This window comes from Colobus angolensis, unplaced genomic scaffold (genome assembly GCF_000951035.1).
Source record: "Colobus angolensis palliatus isolate OR3802 unplaced genomic scaffold, Cang.pa_1.0 Scaffold24, whole genome shotgun sequence".
Lineage (NCBI taxonomy): Eukaryota > Metazoa > Chordata > Mammalia > Primates > Cercopithecidae > Colobus > Colobus angolensis.
Genome location: NW_012115599.1, coordinates 4,776,342 through 4,801,721, shown reverse-complemented (window position 1 = coordinate 4,801,721; position 25,380 = coordinate 4,776,342). Strand labels below are relative to the sequence as shown.

The 25,380-nt window shown below is 44.4% G+C and overlaps 1 protein-coding gene across 2 annotated transcripts in view; it reads left to right on the top strand.

Annotated features, from left to right (window-relative positions):
* The window catches only part of ANTXR1 (anthrax toxin receptor 1), a 179,812-nt gene extending 155,949 nt beyond the window's left edge, over window positions 1-23,863 (top strand). The window contains exons 14-17 of one of the 2 annotated variants that reach the window (XM_011945260.1): window positions 596-637; window positions 12,073-12,168; window positions 12,669-12,836; window positions 23,752-23,863. In XM_011945260.1, coding sequence (XP_011800650.1) covers window positions 596-637; window positions 12,073-12,168; window positions 12,669-12,836; window positions 23,752-23,853 — 408 coding nt within the window. In that variant the 3' untranslated portion in view covers window positions 23,854-23,863. Of the gene's footprint in view, window positions 1-595; window positions 638-2,688; window positions 2,881-12,072; window positions 12,169-12,668; window positions 12,837-23,751 lie in introns of those variants that run through there. The other variant, XM_011945261.1, reaches the window with a different exon arrangement.
* The last annotated feature ends 1,517 nt before the right edge of the window (window positions 23,864-25,380 follow it).

Sequence of the window (25,380 nt, the reverse complement as noted above, 5' to 3'; positions counted from 1 at the left end):
GCTTTGTGCCCTGTGCCCTAAGTGTCAGTGCCCTAAAAGAAATCCCTGGACACTCCTTTGCTGCCTCTGTTGGGAATCGGTCTGCCTGAGCAGCACATCCACCCTGCAGAGGCACCTGTGAGGACCAGTGACAGCCGAAGGACTGCCAGCAGCCTGAGTGGGGTCCACGCTTGATGCATCCCTAAAGCACCGTCTTAACTTCCATCATGTGACAATTCTTTGTTAAATGTGTAGATGGTTGGATAGATGGATGAATAATCTGATAGGTGAATGACTAGGTGAATAAATGAGTGAATAAGTTTGCATGATAGCTATCTGGGGTAGGAAATGAAACTGTTACCTGCGGAACATTTATTTCTCTATATAAAAACACAAAAGACGCAATTTTGACTGGAACCCTCAGCCTGAGTCATATGCTAACTAGCAGAGCTACTCTGTCCAGAAAGACACCTCATGGCACTGATTAAGTTCGACTTGCTGGGGCCATTGCCATGGTAATTATGGCAGCACCACCACAATACCTCCTGACCACAGGCCTCTTAGAAGGAAGGTAGCCAGCGATTTTTCACTGACCTGTTCTCTGTTTCCTTTTCAGATTATCAAGGAGGTCCCTCCACCCCCTGCTGAGGAGAGTGAGGTAAGTGACCACAGCAGGATAGCGGCGGATGGGCAGGTGGCAGAGTGGGGTGGAGAGCTGGCTGGGCAGCTGGACACTTAGCCCTCTACGGAGCAGAGCTAAGTCAGGCCCAAAGAATTTAATATACCTGCCTGTGAAGCAGAAGGGAGGAAAGTCTCTGGCCTTTCCTAACCGGGGTGAACAAGAAACTGAACTAAACTGCCAGAAAAGACAGTGGATTTTGGAGGTTTTCCTCCCTGCAGAGATAAAATTTGAGACGTAAACAAATGTTTTTATCAATACAGTTATTTGCAGCTTTGAGACACTGACTTTTCCTCTCAAACAAACCCTAAGATTCTCTTCTCCCTGCAGAGACTTAATGCTTTATGTGTGTAGATCAGGCACAATTTGCTGCATTCTCCAATCATTGGCTCTAGGAATAGCCTGATGCCAAATACTTCATTTTTATTTAATTTAAAAACAATATTATCTAAAGATTTGCCAGGCAGTAATGAAAATATGCTGGAGAGGGATATGTTAATATCCTGGCCTTCCTCTCAAATCCTCATCATCTAAAGAAAAAAATTCTTGGACTCTACCACTGAATTGGCCAGTAAGCAGTTCTGATGCAAGGGTGGCCTGGGGTAGATTACAGTGGAGGCATTAAAGGCTAATCATGAGAAACGCAAGAGTGTCTATCAAGTGGCTTAGCTAATCTGATCACTCTCAGTACAGCTGGAGTCTCTAGAAGTAATACCCACCAATTCAGAAGCCAGGGTTACATATCTAAACACTCAATGAGACCAAAAGATATGTTGATAAGGTTTCAAGTTATTGTCCTCAATCCCTAAGGTCTGTTGTGTGCAAATCAAGTGCCAGTTCCTCACCCTTCCCTTTCCAATGCCTCTGTCAAATTTCCTACATACAGAAAGAGTAATGATTAAATTAAAACTTCCATGTGGCTCTTATATCCTGAACCATATGCATGTAAGCCAAGGGATTTAATAGCTGCAATCAATTAAAGCACATCTTGTTGGAATGCTAACTTTCTGCCCAGAAATCAAGGGAGGAAATTACATTGCTGTGCAAAGAAGGAGAAAAAACCTTCTTTACATACATAAAAACCTTTTCTTAATCCTTCAAGAGAAAGTACCGTGGCTAGTTCCACGACTGCAGTTGGCTTTGTTTCTGTTGTGTGCAGCTATCTCTTAGACTTCCAGAACATACAAAATAAAATAGAGCAAGGAGCTCCCTTATTAGGACCACTTTGTTTGCCCGGAGACAAAGAACATTCCCTCCCTTGCTGTGTTCAGTTAGAGGGGTTGTGGCTCTTTCTTTCAGCTCCTGCTCTTCGTTTGCCTTTAGAAGGTGATGTGGCAGCCATAGTGGCCAAAGTGCACCTGGGGATGTAGGTGTAAGACTGGGCTCTGACTTACCCCAGATCCAACATCTAGCCTAGGGTTTCACACACAGTACAAGCTCAGCGGGGACTTTTAGGATGAAGGACCCAGCAACACAATTTTGGAGCCAAGTGAAAAAGCCCAAACTAGAAAACCATCTAGGAAGAATAGCCAAAAGCAAGGAAGAGAAGTAGTTGAGTTTTTTCAGTTTCATAAAAGTTGTAGAAAGCTGACTTTATTTCCCAAACAGAATGACAACCTCAGAATGCTTGATTCTAAAGGGTTATGTTAGGCTTAAAAGAGTTTTTGGGCTGAAGCTTCCTCACCTGTCCCCTGTCACTCTATCAAAGGGATAACTCACGTGAACACCTGCAGTTCATTATACTTGGCCAGACCTGGGCTGGACAGATGACTAGTACATTTCATTTGCTGATGAGAAACAAAACATTCCCTTCCTGGAGCCTAGACCCCCTCCCCTCCTTCATTTCCCTTTGAAACACTCTGACATAATCATTCAATATGATGTCAGAAGTAAATCAAGAAACTACCCAAACTGGAGACCTAGGCAATAAAAATTTAAACATTGTACTTTTTAGCATCAGGCACTTTTTAGCACGTGTGTTGGCCCTGTGAGTTAGTCTGCCTAATCTCGTTCCTGATGTATTTTGGCAGAAAAATAAAATAAAAGAACAAGAAGAAGAAAGAAAGAAATCCCACAGAAACAGATAACCTAACATAGTCCATGCAAAGTATTTTATACAATGCTCTGAAAATCATAGTCTCAATCTAGACAGTCTTTTCCTCTAGTTCCCTGTATTCAAATTCCAGTGTCTAACACTCAATAGATAACTATATGACATCAAACACTCTCTGCCATATGTATGAAGACGTTCAGTATTATTTATGCAAACTTTCATCAGTTCTATAAGTATCGTATTCTGAGCATGTCTACTATTTAAATAGCTAAACTTAGAGAATGAAGATAACTTTATAATAAGCTCTCAGTGACCTTTTTAATAGAAAATACAAAAATTCATAATAGAAAAAGGAACTACTTTCTGAGATTCTGTGTAACCAACAGTGACACACTTGTATAAAGAGGGTACAAAGAGAAATTACTTGAAACTTGAAGAGCTCAGTAAAAGCAAGGACGCTCCATTTTAACAACTAAGAGGGACATTTCCTGGGTTAAGGGTCTTCTCAAGTGGCACCAGTGAGGATCCCTCCCTAAGTCTCCAGTTATTCCAAATAACTGGCAGTTCATGGGAGAATGCAGTAATGGAGCACTTCATGTGATGGTTTTCTTCTGCATGTAATCACCTTCCATGGATTTTATGACCATATTTGAGTTTTTATCTGCCTCATTAGCCTGCAAAACACAGAGACCAGTTAAAGCTAGTCCAAGATGAAAGAACTCAGGTAGACTGTGGCTGAGTAAATAACTGAGGCAGCTCCAGACACCACCCTCACCGGCTTTCAATTTCACTGCTAGCAGCTCTGCTTCTCTCTGGGAATTTACTCCCTTCTGCCTTCTCTTACTGGCCTCCTCTCTGCCCTCATAACTCTGGTTCCTAGAGAGCCCTCTCCCCTGACTCTATCTGATATTTTCCATCTTCATTTCACCGTCTGCCCCCAGTGCTTATAGCCTGAGTCTCTCGGTTTCCATCTTCCAGTTCCCAACAGGGGAAAATATTTGGTCCAGCTCATCTTTTCACTCCAGACCATAGATCATCAGTCACAGCTCACAGCCAGCCAACAGACTGCTGCCCTTGGGTCACATCTGGCCAAAGAGAAGCTTCCTAGTAGGCCCTGTGGCCCTGGTGAGAATAGCTCCCCTCAGAAGGAGGAGTGGACCTGGTGCAGGCCCTGTGGCCTCTCTGAAATAGTATTGTTTCAGAAACAAAACTTCGGTCTCATTAAATACCATCAAAATAAAAGCTACACCCAGGAATCTATGCCATATTCTCCCAACATCTGCCACTTATACAGGCTCCCAAAGATCCTATCGTTCCCAACTTCATGCATATTTGAAAGGCAACAGAGAGCAGGAAGCCCCATGACTGAATGTAAAGTGGGTTATGGCTTAGCCCCAAGCAGCTCCATGTCTCAGACACACACAGACCTACACATGAAGTAAATGTGCTGGAAAGAGAAGATGCTTCCTTTCCCATGTGCTTTCTTACTCTATCAAAGGCATAGCTCCAGAAACACCTGCCATTTTCTTCCTTAATCACACTGCCTTGCCCAGACCTGGGCTGGACAGATGACTAGTACATTTTATTTGCAATGAAAAACAAAACATTCCTTTCTTGGAGCCTAGAGCGCCTCCCCTCCTTCATTTCCTTTTGGAACCCTCTGGCTTAATCAACTAAATATCGTGTCAGAAATAAATCAAGAAACTACCCAAACTGGAGACGCAGGCAATAATAGATAAAACATTGTACTTTTTAGCATCTAGCAAACCAAGGTCTTAGAATCTGACTGGAGGGACATTAGAGAAGTCAAATAGGATAGAAGTAAAAGGTATGTAAGTAACCCCAACATTTTTTGATATTTAAAAATCTTATTTATTCAACAACTCTAGAATGAGTACCTCCTGTGGGCTAATAGCACGTGTGACATTCTCTGCCAGAGTTGCCTTAAGAGAGTGTATAACTGGGCCAGGCGTAGTGGCTTAGCACTTTGGGAGGCCGAGGTGGGCAGATAACTTGAGACCAGCCTGGCCAACATGGCAAAACCCTGTCTCTACTAAAAATACAAAAAATTAGCTGAGCGTGGTGGCACATGCCTATAATCCCAGCTGATTAGGGGGCTGAGGCAGAAGAATTGCTTGAACCTGGGAGGCAGAAGTTGCAGTGAGTCAAGATCACACCACTGCACTCCAGTCTGGGCAACAGAGCGTGACTCTATCTCAAAAAAAAAAAAAAAAAGAGAGAGAGAGAGTGTAACTGGACGCTTATAAAGTTAGTGGCCTAATCAGTCCTACTCAGGAAGAAAGGCAGAGATTCCTGGTGGATATTGCATGTGAATGTATAAAAATTAATAATAATAGTGGTTAATTACTAAAGATGACATTTATTGAGCATTTATGACTATCTGGGCAGTGATGTGAAGCACTTTTTGTGGTATATTTCATTTCATCATTCAGCAGCCCTGAAACAAAAGTGTGCTATTATGAACTCCTGTCTTACAGATGCAAAACTGAGGTATAATGAGACTAAAATACCAGTTGCCCCAAGATTTCAGTTATTAAGTGATGGGACTGGGATTCAAACTTGTACCTGAAAAAGAAGCATAGAGCAGTCTTTCCTCACCCGTCCCTGAAGACGATGTAGCTCCTGTAACCAAGAGCAAGGCCTCCGCTCCTTGTTGGGAGCATCAGGTGCCCCTTTCTTGAGTGGCAGTGTCACCCCTCTCTGACCCTGTCACTCAGACAGGGCACACAGCCCCTTTTAAGACTGATGTAAAGATGGCTACTTATTTTCTGTGCTCTGTCTGTGGCCCTAGTGTGTAGCTATTCTCTTTAGCTCTCATCCCCATGTTTCCCACCTGTCTTCTCTTTCATGCTCCCACATCACCATGTCTCATCATGAAACTTTAGAATGCATCTGGGAGCTTGGTATGGTGGCTCACTCCTGTAATCCCAGCACCTTGGGAGGCTCAAGCAGGATTGCTTGGGACCAGGAGTTTGAGACCAGCCTGGGCAACATAGGGAGACTCCCATCTCTACAAAAATAAAAATTAGCTTGGCATGGTGGCTGTCACACACGTGGTCCCAGCTACTTGGGAGACTGAGGCTGGAGGGCTGCTTAAGCCCAGAAGCTGGAAACTGCAGTGAGCCATGTTCGTGCCACTGCACTCTAGCCTGGGCAACAGAGCAAGACCCCAACTCTTCCAAAAAAAGAATGTGTCTTCTTGTTTTAATCATGGGTTAGTATATGTGCACTGGGGGGTGGGTGAGAGTGAGAATGGATGTGAATATGTGGACATCTATAGGTTGGTGTTTTGTATCTGAAGGGAGAGGGGTGCCTATTGAAGGCATTGATGCCCATCCAGTGAACAATAGGCACCTGGCTTTGAAGGATGAGCTTATTTTCAGATTTATTATTATGCTCACTGATCCTAACAATTTCTCTGTGGCAAGAAATGTTTAGATAGGAAAACTGAGCTATGGAAAATTATACAGGGCTAGATAGGTTGAACTCCTAATAGCAACAGGCCTGGCATCCTTCATGTCTACACAGACACCCAGAGTAGCCTCCCCTGGAGGGATGAAGGGCCAAGCTACTGTCAGGGCATCTTCTTGCCAGTGACCATTAAATATACACACACACATACACACATACTCACACACACATTCACACACATACACTCCAAACAGAAGTCCTAGAAAAGGCCCAAAATTCAGTATTCTATGTTTTAATACTTTAAATAAAAAAAAAAAAAAGAACATTGCTGCTAGGAAAATAAGCACTTTATTCTTTATTGAAGAATACAGGACAATCCTTGTGTTGTCTTTAATCACTTTGTTTACGTAAACAGATATCATGGTGCCATGACATGTGAAATGCGGCTCAGAATGGTGAAATCTTAAATCCTTCGGAATTTTTTGTGTTTACAAACAGAAGTATTGCTGGATCTTTCTGACTTGCCAATTCACTCCTAGGAGTTTGCCTCCAAGACTGACATTGAGGGGATCTCCCTGACTTCTCCCCAAAGACCAGATGAGACAGTCCTACCAGTTCTACTTTAAGTTCTGCCCTTCGGAGCCTCCCAGACCTGGGAGTTTCTGTGGCCTTAGTCCTTTAATTCATGTCATCATTCTCACAAAACTCACTCCTCTATAAAGGTAAACAATATTGTCGACAGTTGAGTTCTCTTTATTTTTCTCAAAACACAACACTGTGCTGGCAGGTGATGAGGACTCAATGATAGTTGCTTGAGTTAGTGAAAGAACTGACAAATAAAAGGCCCTTGTTGAGCTTATACATTTAAGATGTGCTCCAGGTCAATGACATTTAAAATTAATTTAAAAGCTGATTTAAAGCTACTGCCTTGGGCTTGATTCTCCTTCAGTTATGTGCTTCTTTTCATTGATAGTTCCTATTGAAACTTGCAGTGAAATGGGAATTGTGAGCCTTCTTGGGTCAAACTGGCCGTGTGGCTCTTCTAGTAAATGGATACCAGAGAAGCAGGAATGTTAAAGAACTTATCAACTGAGTCTGAGAGGGCCACCCTATGCACAACTCCAGGGGGCACTATTCACATCAAGTCTGTGGAGTTGTCCCGTGCACAGTCTACATGCAGGAGTGAGGCAGCCCCAGAATCTGGAAAATTAATTCCTTCTACCCTCTGGTTTGCTTAATAACTAACAGTTAAATGTGTTGCGTGAGTGGAAGGTGGAGTTGTGGAAACATGAGGAGGGAGTATTGCATTCTCTGGGGAACCCGGGAGTTCTTCGCAGAATAGGTTACACTTAAACAACATGAAGGGATGGGTAGAAGAAATGGGAGAAGGGCTTTCCAGGTATGTGGAGCCCTGCATGTTGAAGCGCGGAGCTGCTCAAAAGCCTGGCATGATTGGGAAAGATGGGAAAAGTTCAGGGTCTGAGGACAGCACAGGGCTAATCCAATTACAGGCTAACCAAGTGAGTTCAGAGACTTCATCCTCTACAGCTGTTCCTTCCTCCAGCAGGACTGTGCCTGCACACCCAGGTCTGCCTGAGGACATGCAGGTCAGAAGGGGCCTCTACCCTCTGAGGAATGTGCTGCCATTTCTGTTACCCGAGCTCCAGCCAGCTGGACGTCTGGAGCCACCACATCCTTTCAGATTTAAACACAACTTCCCTTGATGGGAAACTAGCCTCCCTCCCCAATCCCTGCGGTTTCTCCCAGGCACCACTGACTCCTACTCCTTGCTTCTTCCGCGTTATCTCATCTTCTCGGTTTGCTAGACACGATCTAGCAGCACTGGCACACATCCAGCTGCGCAGCAAATTTTACTGAAGGTTCAAAAGTATAGTGCAGCCCACAACCCCTGACGGAATAGTAAAGGGCCTCTTCTTTACCACCGGCCACTCCCACCACTCGGGGGTATGGGGGATCGTAGCAGTTTGCTGGTAACTCGGCCCCACTCTGTTCTGCTCATCTTCTCATTCCCCACAAACCCCTGATTTCTCATCCAAAGCAATTGGGCTCATCCAGTCCCATCCTCCAATAACCATAGAGGACAGCAAGGTTTTTGTTTTGTTTTGGTTTGGTTTACTAAAGGAAAGCCAGCTCACACTGAGGATTTCTATACTGGTGTTTTCTCCCCCCCTGCTACCATCCTTGAAGGGCAGTGTAGGAGGAAGTTCTCAAGAGCCTTTATGATATAATGAGATGTAAAAATCCACCCTCCGGTGCTGCCGAGTTTCTTAGTGGCCTTGCTGAGGGGCTGGGATTCTACTCCATCCATTTTTGGCCAAATGAAAAGACACATCAAAGATTCCCTTCTCTTCCTGGGAATTGCAAAACCCTTCTGTCTCTAGAATGTGTAAACAGACCCATGCGAACTGCAGGGGAAACTCTGACTCTCCCGTCCGTCCGTCAGCCCCTGGGCCTTTGTGCTGCCTGGTGCTGTTGTCTGAGCTTGGCAGGCCAGCGCCGGTCAGGGGATTAAGCGACGAGCTCGGTGGCGCTGCAGCGTATGGAGATTGCCCAAGCCCTAGGCATTTCCTGTTGCGAGAAGGCCAGGCCCTGCCTGGGGCCTGAGCACGGGGGCGGCGCCTCCTTCCCCAAGCCAGGGACTAGAGGGAGGGGCCAGGGACTAGAGGGAGGGGCCAGGGACTAGAGGGAGGGGCCAGGGACTACAAGGAGGGTTGCCCCGGTGTGCAAGCGTAGCCTGGAAAGCAGTGGAAAACGGCTTTATGCATCTTACTATATCCTGAGCACTCAACGGGGTTGCGAATTAGAGAAAGCCAATTGTAAATCCTTCTTTAAGTTCTTTTCATAAAATATAGGGGGAGAAAAATCCCTGGACAAGGCATCAGAAAACCACGCCAGAACTTCACCTTCAGGAATCACTTCTTTTCTCTAGATCTGACTCCTCTTCTGTGCAGTGAAAAGGCTTAATTAGGTGAGCTCCTAGATGATTAAGAGGCTCATGAACCTAGTTGAGTCCCCTGTGGAATAAAGCGTCTTTATTCTTGGAGTTTCTTAACGTTCGTGGTATTGCTGTGTTCAGCTTTAGGGTATAGAATTTCTGTTATCTCCTTTGGAACACTGCCCCAGAGCGGGAATGCCCAGGCTTTCAGAGCCATATTTTGTTTATCTACGTTCACAGACACTTACACAGAAACATACATCCACCGCCAATGTAAAGTTTAACCACATATAGGATATATAAGATTCCTGCTTTCACATCATAAGGTGAAAGAAACCTCTGAAATTATAAGGTAAAATCATATGAACTATAATATTTTATTGTGTTGGGGACTTTATTTTGTCATATTTTACAGTTGTAAATTATCAAAATTAAGGTCAGGTGCGGTGGCTCACACCTGTAATCCCAGCACATTGGGAGGCTGAGGTGGGAGGATCACTTGAGCCCAGGAGTTTGTGACCGGCCTGGGCAACGTGGCAAAACCCCGTCTCTACAAAAAAAAAAATAGAAAAATTAGCGGGGCACATTGATATGTGTCTGTAATCCTAGCTACTCAGGGAGGCTGAGGTGAGAGAATTGCTTGAGCTGGGTTAGTTGAGGCTGCACTCCAGCCTGGGTGACAGAGTGAGACCCTGTCTCCAAAAAGAAACCAAAAACAAGTATCGAAATTAGCAGGTACAAGGGGAAGTCAAAAATGAGCAAGTATTTGTTGCCATCAAATGATTGCCATCAAATGCCACAGAAGAACAAAATCCAGACTGGCCAATGCTGAGAAACAAACGAGAATGAGGTTGCATGAGTTCAAATCCAGCTCTGTCACTTAGAAGCTGAGTGACTGAAGTCATTTAACCTCTCTATTCTCATTCTCTAAAATAGGAATAATAACACCATGTACCTTCTTGGATGGCTGCAAGATTAAAGGATTAATAATAATTTAAAGCACTTAGAAGAGTGACTGGCACATAACATGGGAAAGGCTGCATAAATTCAGTGGTGTGTTATCATTAATGCAATATGTGTTTATTGAGTACCTACTTTGCACTTAGAATACAAGGGTCAGCAGAGTCTGAGAGAGAGCAACCAAGTAAGAGAGAGAGACACCCAAGTGTCAGCTGTCAGAATGTTGTACATCCTAGTCTGCTATGACCTCTCTGTCCTTTAAGATGTATTAAATTTTTAAGAAATCATTTTAAAGAAGACTGCCCATCCCAAGCACAACATGTAACTCAGGGAGTCTTAATGTGCCAACATGTTTCTGCTTGCTTTGTCACCTTTTGTCCTGACCTCTCCTGCCTTTGCTTCTTTGTACCTTGCCTCCTGCATGGGTACCCCATCCCATGCAGTGGTACCCTGCATAGAACTTCACCCAAATGCCACCAAAACAAGGCTGTGAGAAGCAGGCTTCGGCATTGTGAGCAATTTCTCCCTCTTTTGTTCATTCCTCTGCTTTATCAACCCCTTTTCCAGCTTTCTTTCTCTACCCAGAAGAGAAATCATGCCACTTCCTTATAATCCATCCATGACTGTAAACGGTGATATTTTTCTCCCCACAAGAATAATTACAGTGCCAAGATGAAGAGCAGTCGCTACATCTCCTCCCTTTTTTCCATCCATAAAGTTACAAGTTCCTCTTGTCTTCTTTCTTCGTCTTAAAAAATATAAACACTAACTTCTTGTCACTGAGCTAAGTTGCAGACACTAAATTAACTTCTTTATTTGAGTCATCTCATTTAACTTATTTGTAAATTCAACAGATAATTCTTGGGCACCCACCACATACTATGTAGTGCTGTTCTAAAAACTGGGACTACAATTGTAAGCATGACAAAAACCTCTGTGGAACGTACGTTCTAGTATGGAGAGACAGATATTAAGTAAATATCAAGCCATGATGAGATGCTTAACTAAAAATAAAACAGATTGATGGGATGGAGAGACTACTTCAGAAGAAATTTCCAGGGGAGGCTTCTCTGAGGAGTGATATGAAAATCCATCCATCAGAAGATGGGGTAGGGAAAGTGCTTTCCTGGACAAGGGGACAAGGAGACACTGTGCACAGGCCCCAAGACAGGAATTTGCCCAGAGTATTTGAGAGATGGCAGGCAGGCTGGAGGGCAGGCAGGCTGGAGCTCAGGAGGAGGGGGGGCGCATGATAAGGAAGAAGGCCAGAAAGGTGAGCAAAGGCCAGAACACACAGGGCAGGGCTGGCATTTGCACTTACCCTGCTGCTTTGTGGAGAACAGATCATAGGTGAGTCTAAGGGCAGCAGGAGGCCAGTTGGGAAGCTACCACAGTGTCCAGGAGCAAGTGCCTGGGGGCGTGGGCCCACGGTGGTGGTTGGGGTGGAGAAGCCAACAGATTTTAGATCTTTAAGTAGTAGCAACAGAACTAGCTGGCAAGTTGGGACAAGTAGGGGAAAGGCAGTAAAGAAGAGAGCGTGACTTCCAGGCAGTGGGGAAGACTACAGGAGGAGCACGTTTAGGGTAGGGAAATCAGGATATCTCTGCGGTGGTATTGTTGAGATCTTTTTTAGCCCCCAAATAATGTGAATGTCAAGTGTGTAGTTGGAGTTCAGAGGCATCAGGGCTGAAGATATAAATTCACAAGTCATCAGCATGTAGGTGGGGTTAGATGTGGTTCCCACAAAGGAGAAGAGCTGTAGAAAAGAACAAGAGAACAGGACTGTACCACAAACTTACCAGGTAGCACTGCTTACATTCCCACTCTGTAGATAAGGAAAACAAGCTTAGGTGGTTTCAGTGCTTGGCCCAAGATCCCAGCAAACAGTAGCACTGGGATTGTACTCTAGGCAGTCTGACTCTACAAGCTCTACTCCTAATCACTCAGCCATAGTAGGCAGGTCCACACAGCAGTGCTGTTTTGCTTCCTTCATGTGCCACAATTTCTCTGCAGGAAGAAGATGATGATGGTTTGCCTAAGAAAAAGTGGCCAACGGTAGATGCCTCTTATTATGGTGGGAGAGGCGTTGGAGGCATTAAAAGAATGGAGGTAAGAGGACAGTTTAATATACACTTATCTATGTGCTGACTACTCCCATCCAGGTACCAGCCAGGCCCAACCCTGCTTAGCCTCTAGATATCAGGCATGCTCAGGGCGGTATGGCCATAGACCACGCTGACTGCTCAATGTCAGAAACCCAAAGCAAATTGCTGAAAACCTGCTTGAGGTCTGGTGGGGATATGGACTGTAAGGCAGACAGATGGAGAGATAGGAGGGACAGCCTTTTCACTGTGCGCTCCCATGTCTTGCCCACTGCGAGTCAGAGCAGGGAACACATCAGCTCAAACCTATGTGGTTCACACTCTCTGCTCCTTCGATTCTCCCCTTTTCTCTTTTTCCACAGTTTCCCTCTTCCCTGGTCCTCAAAACCCAATCGAATCCAGGGTTGGGTAGCATTCACATTGCAACTCATGCATGTATTTGTCATTCTCATTCTCGAGGGGCAGCATATTTTGTCATTTTGCTTCATTGTATTTTATTTATTTTAGGTTCGTTGGGGAGAAAAGGGCTCCACAGAAGAAGGTGCTAAGTTGGAAAAGGCAAAGAATGCAAGAGTCAAGATGCCGGAGCAGGAATATGAATTCCCTGAGCCGCGAAATCTCAACAACAATATGCGTCGGCCTTCTTCCCCACGCAAGTGGTACTCTCCAATCAAGGTGGGTCTCTCTACTCAAAAATCTATCGTCAGTCCTGATAAAACACTTACATAGTGAAGAATCAGAATCTTTCCAAGTAATAAAATCCTAACCTAAAATCCAGCTTATCACAGGGGAACAATTATCTAAAATTATGGACTTGAAGTACAAGTAATTACTATCAATTTCCACATAATCTGGGTTGAAAACCAGGCTTTTTAAAAATCACCATGGTGCTCATTTCTGCAACACATATACTAAAATTGGAACAATATACAGAAGATTAGCATGACCCCTGGGCAAGGATGACATGCAAATTCATGAAGTGTTCCATATTAAAAAAAAAAAAAAATCACCATGGCAAAGTAGTGGAAAAAGCATGGACTATGAGTCAAGTAACTTGGGTAGTAACCCCAGAGAGTGACTATAAATTTCCATAACATCTCATAACTTCTCTTAGTAGACAATCTACCGTCTAAGAAAAATGGCAGCATTCTCCTTGATGCTAATCTCTACTCCTTTTGCCATAACATAAGCCCATTCCCTTTTATTTGAGCCTCCTGCCTGTGTGTCGGGGCCCACCAGCAAATCTCAGTGGCCATGGATCTAGGACTCACTCTTCCTGGTTGTGAACAAATCTTTTTTCTCCACCATCTCTCTTTCCCCTACACCTCCAGAGCTTAAAATCCTCTTTGGTTTATTGGGAAGTGTAAGCCATAGGAGGCAGTAAATGCTTCCTAAAGACCTCTTTTTTATTTTATTTTATTTTATTTATTTTTTGAGACAGGTTATCACTCTATCACCCAGGCTGTAGTGCAGTTGTGTGATCTCTGCTCACTGCAGCCTCGACCTCCCAGGCTCAAGCCATCCTCCCAGGTAGCTGGGACTACGGGCACACACCACCACACCCAGCTAATTGTTGTTGTTGTTGTTGTTGTTGTTGTTGTTGTTGTTTTGAGAGATGGGGTTTTGCCATGTTGCCCAGGCCTGTCTTGCACTCCTGAGCTAAAGCAGTCTGCCCACCTTGGCCTCCTGAAATGCTAAGATTACAGGCATGGGCCACCATGCCCAGCCTGAAGGCCTCTTTTCTATTCCTCTTGGTCCAAATGGCTTTGAATTCACATGATTGAATTAACACCTTCACTCTTTAGCCGTGCCCATACACATCTGCACTATGCCACTTATCAAAGAGCACTGGAAAATTATAGCTGAAAAGATCTGGACATAATCTGTTCCCCCTCTCTGATTTTATACTAAGATAGGCAAAGTCCTTGTTCTGCTGAGATCTGGAACCCAAGGTCCCCAACTCAGGGCTACAGACTCCAGTTTCATGCTGCAAACAGAACTGAGCCAACTCCAAAACCTCAAGTCAAAGACTCAATAGAGCCAGCTCCCATCACCATCCATACACACATACATGCACACACACACATACATAGCCTTACCCCCTTCCAATAGCAACAAAGATTATTTTCATCATTCGCTGAGTTAATTTGCTAATTTTGGAGCAGGACTTCTCCAACAAAATCAAAAGAAGTACCATTGCAGGCAGTGTAGCGAAACGTTATTGATGGTCACCTTTCCTCAGCTGAGCTAGCTCAAGCTCACCTGAATTGCCACGCATTTCTATTTTGTTTTGCCATGTTTAAAGCAGTGAGATTCTTTTTTTAGGACAAGCCTGCCCCCTGGGGTAATGGATTGAACTCTGAAAAGATGTGGGCAAAATGCAGCTCGCTTGACTAACAGCTGTTTGCTTCTAATTATTTTCTAATGAAGAACATGCAGTGGCGTGCATGTATGTGCAGACAGGAAGGAGCCAAGCAGATTCTCAGCCATGAAGAAGAAAGGGGATTTTCTGTTATGCCATTCTCAGGAATCTGTACCTTGTGACTAATGCTACATCTTTGGTTACAGCCAGGTTTTTGTTTCTGTAATCTAGGACACTGAGAGAACATTAATTCTGTTTGAAAACTCCAGTTTCTACTTGAGAGCATATTATTCCTCTATTGACTGGCAGTTTGGGACTGAATTTGATGAGATAAATAAGTATATGGGCCAATACATTTAGAAATCTAAAAACATTCCCAACACCCACTCGGAATTAGTATCAATTCAGTAAGTATTCGTTGTGCAGCTACTGTGTACCAGGCACTGTAGGATGTTGAATATACAGAGGCTTTCAAACCCAGCTGAGTGTCAGAATCACCTGAGAGTGCTTTAAAAAACACAGATTTCCAGGCCCAGTGACTCAGAATCTCACAAAAGACCTCCAAAAGCACACTGGCTCTCAGCACTCGCCCATCTTTTCCCATTAAGTGAAACTCCTTTTGTTCACAATGTCTCCCTTTTCTAATTTCACTTCCAGACTCCCTGAGCGATAGACCTCTGTTGCCCCAATTGTCACTTCATCGGTCCTGACTCTTGAGCTTCCTCTTAGTCTCTGTAGTAAAGCACTGGCTCTCAAAGGTGGTCCCTGGCATCAGCATCACCCAAGAATTGTTAGATATGGACATTCTTGGGCCCCACCTAAGATCTACTAAATCAAAACCTCTGGAAGTGGGGCCCAGCTATCTGGGTTTTAACAAGCTGAGTTAAGAAGTTGTCACCAGCTGGGCTCAGTAGCTCATGCCTGTAATCCCAGCACTTTGGAAGGCCGAAGAGGCTGGATCACAAGGTCAGGAGTTCAAGACCAGCCCTGGCCAACATGGTGAAACCCCATCTCTACTAAAAATACAAAAATTAGCTGCGTGGTGGTGGATGCCTGTAATCCCAGCTACTCCAGAGGCTGAGGCAGGAGAATCGTTTGAACCCAGGAGGCAGAGGTTGCAGTGAGCTGAGATTGCGCCATTGCACTCCAGCCTGGGCAACAGGGTGAGACTCCATCTCAAATAAAATAAGAAAAAAAAATGAAGAAGAAGTAGTTGTCACCAAAGGTTCCAGCCAGCATTCCATAGGAAGTTCTTGGAGAGCAGGAACTGTGGTGACTGGATTGTTAAAATAGGCAAAAGAGGCTGTGATTGCACTGCGGTGATTTTTCAGGCATCTCAGCAAGGAGAGCCCCATTAATGTTCACACTGGGTCCATTTTTACCACAAACACAACTGCTGAATTAATGTTAAGTGGTCGGGAATCTGAGTGTCTTAGGAGTCAATTAAAAGGCCAGATGGAAATGACCTAGGATGCTGGTGGACTTGAAGAGCTCTCGGCTGGACTCCCTCGTTAGGATGTGCACAGCATGAATCCTCCTTTTGCCTGGTGCAACAGCCAATGCCAATGCTTACTCAGCTCCTTCTACTGTAGAGGAAATGCACACACAGCCATTGGTGTGGTTACTCATGTTTATGAGCCTTCTCTCCACCAGATTTGACCCCCTGCACACACCAGCCACGCTTTGAATCCTCAGTAAACAGTGTTGTACCTGGCTCATCCCTTAGTAAAGAGCTGAGGCATGAACAGTAATTATGAAACCACTCCCCAGAGCATCCCGCCAGTCAAACCACACAGACCGTTTTGGCACACTCTGTCCGGAAAGTGACATTCTTCATGCCATCTCTCTGAGGAGAGAAGAGAAAAAGAGGTTGTTTTAGGTGCAACAAGGAAGATAGAAACACAGAAAGAAATTCAAAAGTAATCATGTGTGCTGTCTGTCCAGAAGTAAGGCAGGCTTGCTTCCAGAATCTCAGGGTTCATCCTGTTTTACATGATGTATGATCCGTAGTGAGTCCCGTGCTAGCCACAATGCCTAAGGACATTTGCTCAGCCTTGGACAAAACATTTAGCCTTATGTGGTGCCATAAACTCTGTTTCCCTTTCCTGAACTCTCTCCCTGAGCTCGCAGTGGTCCTGAAAGGAAACAGAAAGCACACTGAAAAGAGTTGAGCTAGCAGAAGTATGGGCAGAGTGAAGGGAATCCCCAGGCTATGGTGAGGCACCCAGGGGCTGGCAACAACGAGAGCTGTTACACCTGAAGGGCACGTGGGAAAATGATGTTACTGGGTTCCAGGAAGAGCTGCAGCCGTGCAAAGAGACTACTCAACAGGAACTGTTTCTTTAGTTGACAATCTAAATCCACCCCACCACCTGTTTTTATATGATCTGCAAACAAAGAACGGTTTTTACATTTTTACATGGTTATGTAAGTACCTATATAATGTTGCCTCTTGCCCTGCAGATCCTTGGCTCTTTACTGACTAAGACCAAAGGGCAGCTAGGTGATCCAGAGGCAGGCTTCCAAGGCATGGCGAAGGCAGGCAGAGAATGGATGGGGCCCGGCAGGTCAGGGAGAGTGACCCGTCCACTTGCTGCCTGCCTTCTACCTCCACTCTAAGCAAGGAGAACAGCTCCAACTCACACAAAACTCTCAGCAGGTACTGGAAAGACTCCTGGCTCCCCAGTGAAAGGAGCCAGAATCATATACTTATTGAATTGCGTTGCATTAGACTCATTGCTTTCCATGAAATGGAGTTTTTGAGAAGCAGGTGAGCACATTTGCCAAGCAAACCCAGAGAGAACACACGGAGGGAAGAAGTCCGCAGTAGGCTCTTCTCCACCCACCATCTCCCCATCTAATTTAAGGCACCAACCACACCGACCACACCTCCCCTCTTCCTCATTCCAGACTCATGATCGGGAAATTTTCCCTGATATTTAGCCTGTATTTTCCTTTGCTTGGTTTTTCACCCCCGGATTTACAATACCCCGTGCTTCTCATTAAACTGGGGCTGACCATTTTAGACATGTGAAGTCATGCCCAGCTATATGGGCAAACTTTTCTTAAAAACCAAAAGAAGAAAAAAAAAGTGCAACAAAAATTACCCTGTACATGGCATGCACACACGCATGAGTGTGTGTGTGTCTGTGTGTAGGGAAAGTTTCCGACATTATCCATTAAATCCATTAATTTTTTCCTTTGAGGGAAAGCGCGAGTCATGCTATTTACCATGTATTTCTGTTATTTTTTTTTTTTTTAAGACGGAGTCTTGCACTGTCGCCTGGGCTGGAGTGCACTGGCATGATCTCGGCTCACTGCAAGCTCCACCTCCCAGGTTTACGCCATTCTCCTGCCTCAGCCTCCCAAGTAGTTGGGAGTAGAGGCGCCCATCACCATGCCCAGCTAATATTTTTGTATTTTTAGTAGAGACGGGATTTCACTGTGTTAGCCAGGATGGTCTCAATCTTCTGACCTTGTGATCTGCCCGCCTCAGCCTCCCCAAGTGCTGGGATTACAGGTGTGAGCCACCGTGCCCAGGCTTTTTTTTTTTTTTTTTTTTTTTTTTTGAGACAGAGTCTCACTCTGTCACCAGGCTGGAGTGCAGTGGCATGATCTCGGCTCACTACAACCCTCATCTCCCAGGTTCAGGTGATTCTCCTGCCTCAGCCTCCCAAGTAGCTGGGTCTACAGGCATGTACCACCACGCCCAGCTAATTTTTGTATTTTTTTAGTACGTGCGGGGTTTCACCATGTTGGCCAGGATGGTCTCAATTTCTTGACCTCTAGATCCAACCATCTTGGCTGCCCATAGTGCTAGGATTACAGGCGTAAGCCATCACACCTGGCCTCCCATGTATTTCCAAGTGTAAAAAGTCAGGTGTCAGTTTATAGTGGCCTTATAAGTTGAACTACTCTCAGAATTCTCAATCTCTGACTATCTTCCAGCTGGCTAAGGCAGACAAACCAGAAGAAAAGATACAACTGCTGCCTGGCAAAAAAAAAAAAGAAAAGAAAAATAGAGGAAACCCCACCACAGAAGCTGATGACCCAGGGTGCTTTGGTTTTTTTGTTTATTTTGAAAACAGGGTCTTGTTCTGTCGCCCAGGCTGTAGTGCAGTGGTGCGATCATGTAGCCCACTGTAGCATCAAACTCCTAGATTCAAGGGATTCTCCCACCCGAGTCTCCCAAGTAGCTGGGACTACAGATATAAGCCGTCACACCCAGCTAATCTTTTTTTAATTTTTTTTGTAAACATAGGGGTCTTACTATGTTGTCCAAGCTGGTCTCAAGTAATCATCCCACCTCAGCCTCTCAAAAGTGTTGGGATTATAGGCATGCGCCACCATGCCCAGCCCCCTACCTCCAGAGTGCCGTGAATGCTGGCTGCGTAATCATTCCCAGCACAGTCTTATTGTTTAGAAAGAAACCAAAGCTAGAGTTTACATAGAACTTCCACTTTGCCTATGTGAATTGAAAGGTATTTTCTGTGGCTAAGATACAGTTTGGGAGCATGGAATTGGTAAATTTCTCATTTTATAGTCAAAATTTGTCAACTTCAAATGAAAGAAAGCTATTTCTAAATGTCAGCTAATACAGTCTGCCAGCGGGCTTGAGGCTTGTGGAGAAATCTTTGTCTTAGCTTCGCAGAAGCAGTTGGGCATTTTGCCGGGGAGTGAGGACCAGTGTCTTAAGTACGTGCTATGGAGAGGCTTGTGCATGACAGACATCCAAGTCTGAGACAGATAAAGCGGCAGCAACTCAGAAGGATCCTCTAAGACTTTAGGTGAAGTCCAGAGACTGTTTAGAAAACTCTTCTGTGGCACATCTAGCCCCAAAATGTTGTTATGAACGAGCTCACTACTACCGTCTTTAAATGACAGACTTCTGCCTACATTCAGAAAAATCAAGGCTCCAAGAGCCTTTGTCATGCAGTGCTCGTTGACTTTTGAGACTTATTTTTTATTCTCATTTTGGTTGTTAACACTGTTTTTTCTAAAGCTTACTTCTTGCTTGCAAATACTGTTTTTCTAAAGCTCTTGCATAAAAGCTACCTGTTGTAGGAGTAGAAAGAGGTTATAGGTTGTGTTGATTGATTGCCTGGATTGTTTTCTATGCCGCAGACTGGAGATTTTAGGTTCATTTGTGGGACAATCAGAACTCAGAATGCTGAGGATACACCTGGAACTAGCTAATCTCACCTTGGCCCGAAGATCCCAATGACAACAACTCACCCGGACCAAGCACACCCTGCAAGTCGGGCAGCACTTTCTATGCGCTAATGCCTTTATTATTTATAACAGCCCTTGAAAGTAGAAACTACTTATCCATTAGTAAATAGATACCCAGATCAGTAGAAACTACAAATGGAAAACCAGAGCACAGAGAGCTTAGGTAACTTGCCCAAATTCACACTGCTAGTAAAATGTTTCGTGGTTCCTTTTATTGACTGCAGTGCATCCATTTGGGCTTGCAATAAATTTCTTTATTAATCAATAGGAAAGAGGACAGGAACCCTGGAGATGAAAGGCCAGTCAGGAAACTTCACAGAATGAGTAACAGATGGTGAGGGCCTGGGCCCAGGCAGGAGCTGTGGAGGTGGTGGGTCAGGGGTGGATGGGAAGAGGCAGCAGCAGAGCTGCTACAGAGAGAACATTCACGAGACACAATTGATGGTGGACGTGAGCAGGTGGCAGAGAGAAGGGAAATTAGAATGATTCCTGGTACCCAGCATGCCCATCTGGATAGATTGCTGGTGCCATGAATCAAGGCAGGGTGTGCAAAAGGAGGAGCAGGTTTGGGGAGAAGAGTTAGTTCAGTTTGTAATGTTTGAGTTTTCGATACCTGCGATACATCCACATTACAATTAAGATTTAATAGGTAAATGAATACCCAGATCTGGAGCTCAAGAGAGGACTGGGCTGAGTATAGAATTTGTGAGTCGCCAGCAGATAGGTGGAAGCTGGACCCATGAGACTAGATGAGAGCACTCAGCTGGGAGATGAGAATAGAGGTGCCAAATAAAGGCTACCATGTCAAGTGCAGGCAGAGAGGTGGGAGGGAGCAGGTAGAAGCTGATTGCACAGAGGCTGAGGGAGAGTGTGCAGAGGAGAGGCCCAGCGCAGCAGATCTCCCCAAAGAACCAAGTGAAATGAGTGTCAAGGCGTTTGGCAGTGGGGATGCCATGGGTGGCCTTAGCAAGAGCAATTTGGGCAGAGTGAGTGGGGGAGAAGGAATAAAACCCGTGGCTTGGGGGTAAGAGGAAAATAGGCTTGGAGGAGCACAGAATAGAAGATGGACAGATGCTTGCTTACAAAGTTCAAATTATTGGATTCCTACACTCTGTATTACATTCTTTTCCATCTTTCTACAGAGCCTCCCAAATGATCATTTTAATGACTTTACTATGATCATAGGTAACATTTAATGAATACCTTCTATGAGACAAGTACCTAACTTCAATATTTAATTTTAAGTCTTACAGCAAGTCTGTAGAGTAGACGGTGTTATTATCTCCACTTTAAATATGAGAAAAGTAAGGCTTAGGGAGATGAAACTACTCATCTAACCTGTGGAGCTGGTGAAAAGGAGACCCACAGTACAAACTGGGGCAGCCTGGCTTCGGTCACTTTGTGCTTAAACACTACACCGTAGGGCGACCTGTTGCCACAAAGAAACATCATTTTCTACTCATTCTGCTGGTATTATACGTCTAGGTGGTTTCTGCTCTTTTGCTATGCATGTAACTTTAAATTTCTGCTGAGTTAATTAATGTGTTTCTTCAACAGCCCAGTGTTCTTCTTTCTGCCCAGTCTCATTGCTCGTCTGTCACAGAGTTGAGTGATTAGCACACACAGCTCTGTGGGTGGGCTGATTTACAAAGCCAAATGCTGGGACCCCTCTCCTTCTGAAAAAAAGGGGAAAGAAAAAAGAGGTATTCATCCAGGAAACCCACCTGGTTATATCCTGAAATATAAATGCTTATTCAAAAGAACCTTACAGGAAAACATTTAGCTGGTGATTGAAACGGCTTAATACAGAAAATCATGCTGCACATAGCAGCATTTCTATCCAGCATTCTAAAATCATTTCAAAATATTTTCAAGGCTTTTGTAAATTCCTTGCCAAAATAGATGAGAAACACTACACTTGGCAAGACAAAGTTTAACCCACAAGAACTCAAACAACAGTTTATGAAGATTAAAGAACACAATTTTATATGTGTATATAACCCACCAGAAAATCATTTCAGAACATGAAATCTTTGAGATGATTCTTAACACTGCCCCTATATAAATGCTTTGTGTCCAGGAACTTAAACTCTGTATACTCCTCCAGCCTTCCCAGCACTGTCATTCAAAGACCCCTGCAAGATCAGGATTTTCAATGTTCCTAAGGCTTGGGTAGGAAATACATTTTACATTTTGGCCCAGTTTATGCCCACACATATGTGCACACACAGTCATACATACACCCATACACATTTAACTGAAACAAATTTTTCACAAAACAATACTTGTCTTCACCATGTGCAATTAATATTTTCTCTTCTATTCTATTTCTTAAAAGTTCTGGTCCCACACAAAATTGATTTCATGAGGGCTTAAAGGGTTGCAACCCACAGCTCAGAAGCCCTATGTTCTAAAGGATCTAAATTAAAGGGCTCTCACCAAAAGATCTGCGTGAGGAAGACTCTGCAGTTGGTGTAATAGAAAGCATATGTGATTTGGAATTAGACAGACATGGGTTCCAATCTCAACTCTCCGGTTTATAAACCATCTGCCTTTAGGCAAGTTACCTGATCTCTCTTTGACCCTCCATTTCCTCTCCACAGCCCTCTGGGACTGCTGGGACAATTCAATTAGAGGACACTCATGGAAGCACCTACCACTTAGAATCATTCATTCATCCAACATATATTGAGCACCAGATGTTGTCCTAAGGGCTAGGCAGACAGAAGTGAACAAAACCATCAACACCCCTGCTTTCATGGAGCTGGCATTCCAGGGGGCACAGGCAATCAGCAAATTAACATAGAATATGTCAGGGAGTGAGAAGGACTGTATTAGTTTCCTCTTGTCGCTGTGATGAATTACCACAAACTTAAAGGTTTAATCAACACAAATCTATTATCTTACAGTTTCAGATGTCATAAGCCCCAAACGGGTCTCACTAGACTAAAATCAAGGTGTTGGCAGAGCTATTTTCCTTTCGGAGACTCTAGAGGAGAATTTCCTTGTCTTTTATAGATGCTAGAGGCTGCCCACACCTACTGGTTTATGGCCACCCTCCATTTCCACAGCAACATTGGGTTGAGTCCGTCTCACACCTAATCACTGTGACTCTGCTTCTATCCACACATCTCCTTCTCTGGATTTGACCCACCTGCCAAAAACCACCGTGGGTCCTCTAGGAAGGACCCATGTAGTTAGACTGAGCCCACCGGATAGCCCAGGATACTCTCCCCATCTCCACATCCTTACCTTAATCACATCTGCAAACTCCTTTCTGCCATGTAAGGTAACATATTCATAGGCTCCAGGGAATATAAATAAGAGTCACCTGGAGGGGTGTTGGTCATCAGTTGTGAAAGCCTTGGTGCTGACATACTCACTCTTCTCCGTTTCAGCCAGTTACATACAACCCCAAAGGGACTGTGGTTTTGGTCATCTGTAATGCTTGGTAATTTGTCTCTCGAGCCCAGGCTTCTGAGCAAGTTACAGCTACTGAGTGAGCCTAGCAGACAGCCAGCGATGTGCATTCCAGGGGCCTTTAATTGGTCTTGCCCTGTCGACACTTAACATTTAGTAATTTTCCAGAATTTGTCATTAGTGTCTTTACTAATGAGCTCTGGGCACCAAGTGGGAAGAAAAAAACTTTAGTGAAATTTGGAAAGATTGACTTGTGGTATGAGGATATGCCCAGAAATGTGATAAAGACAAAAGCCCAAAGCTTGAATGAAGTTACGTTTGCAAACTTGGGGCTGCACTCAGACCTCAGGGTGCGTCCTTCACAAGCATCAGAGTCTTCTGTGTGTCTCTTCTCCTCCATTCATGAAGCTCCAGTTTTGAATTAAGGGACTGCAAAGTCACTAATCCCATCATGACCATATTGACAGTGTTGTGTTGTTCACATGACTGAAGAAGCACGGAAAGTTGTGTGTGCCTACGGTGGCTAGCCACAGGTCTGATTTCATATGTAATCTTGGTGCATTTGTTCTATTTCAGGGAAAACTCGATGCCTTGTGGGTCCTACTGAGGAAAGGATATGATCGTGTGTCTGTGATGCGTCCACAGCCAGGAGACACGGTAGGACTCGTTAATTCATGAATGGTCTCTCTCTGTCCACACACACACACACACACACACACACACATTCTTTTTCTCTCTCCATCTTTGTAGAGCTAGAATAACTGTGGATTCCAAAACAGAGCTAGAATAACTCCAGATATACAAATCCAGCTATTATTTCATATTGCAACAAATCAGACATCACTTTTCAAAATGTTGGTTATTACAAGATCTTGAGTTTCGATTTGCTTTTCTGTAAAGGATTTGACAGTGATCTGTTGGGTTTAACTTCCTAGAATTTGAGCTTCTCAATGTATAGGCACAGTGAGAGAATAAAACAGGACTGGCCCCTACTTGGGGCAGTTTCAGGAGGGAGCTCTGCTGGCCACTGGCCACACAAGCCAGTGGTGTACCACAGAGTACCAGCGCTGCAAGGATGGGGTGAGGGCAAGGAAGGGGCCACGGAAAATGCCTACCATCTTCCCAGCAGGTGTTGGGCCCAGCTGGCCCAGGACCACAGAGGGACCTTTCACCCCAGGTGAGGATTTGTCTTAGCATTGTCAAGGCTAAGCTTGGAATATCTCTAGTCAAGAGCAGTCCTGAAAGGTACAGCCAGTGGAGACCTTAGAAACCATCCAGCCCATGGCTTCATTTTGTAAATGAAGAAAGAAAAACAAACAAAAACAAAAATCACCTAATTGCATTCTCTGAAAAACAAGAGAAGGTGAATAGCTTGTTCTGTTTCAAATAGTAAGTAACAAGTAACTTAACACTGGAAATAACTTCAGTTCTGCCGAAACAACACTATCACTATTTCTTCATGTAAGAGCTAGTCTCTCTTCTGCAAGTTTTATGGATCACAACTCGGGACCAAGTTTTCCCTCAACTACCAGCAACCTGCATCTTCCATCCACTTCTTTGGGAATCAGGCACATTAATCCAAAAGCAAAATAAAAGTATCTCATTTAGAACTCCTTTCAAATCAAGCAGACTTGGGTTTGAACCCCCTTCCTTCCTGGCTGGAAAGCTCCAGGCAAATCACCTGACCTCTCTGAACTTCATCCTTATAAAGTAGATGGCATGGACTTCTTCCTACTGTGGCTGATTGGAGAAGGTAATGTTTGCAGAGCATTTGGCTCCCTGTTGAACATATGGAAATACTCAATCGGGATGGGCGTGGTAGCTCACACCTGTAATCCCAGCACTTTGGGAGGCCAAGGCAGGTAGATCACTTGAGGTCAGGAGTTCTAGACCAACCTGGTCAATATGGTTAAACCCCATCTCTACTAACAATACAAAAATTAGCTAGGTGTGGTGGCACATGCCTGTAATCCCAGCTACTCAGGAGACTGAAGCAGGAGAATTGCTTGAACCCGATAGTTGGAAGTTGCAGTGAGCTGAGATCACACCATTGCACTCCAGCCTGGGCAACAGAATGAGACTGTGTCTCAAAAAATAAAATTTTGTTGTTAAGAAAGAAATGCTCGGGCTGGGTGTGGTGGCTCGCACCGGTAATCCCAGCACTTCGGGAGGCCGAGGCGGATGGATCACAAGATCAAGAGATCG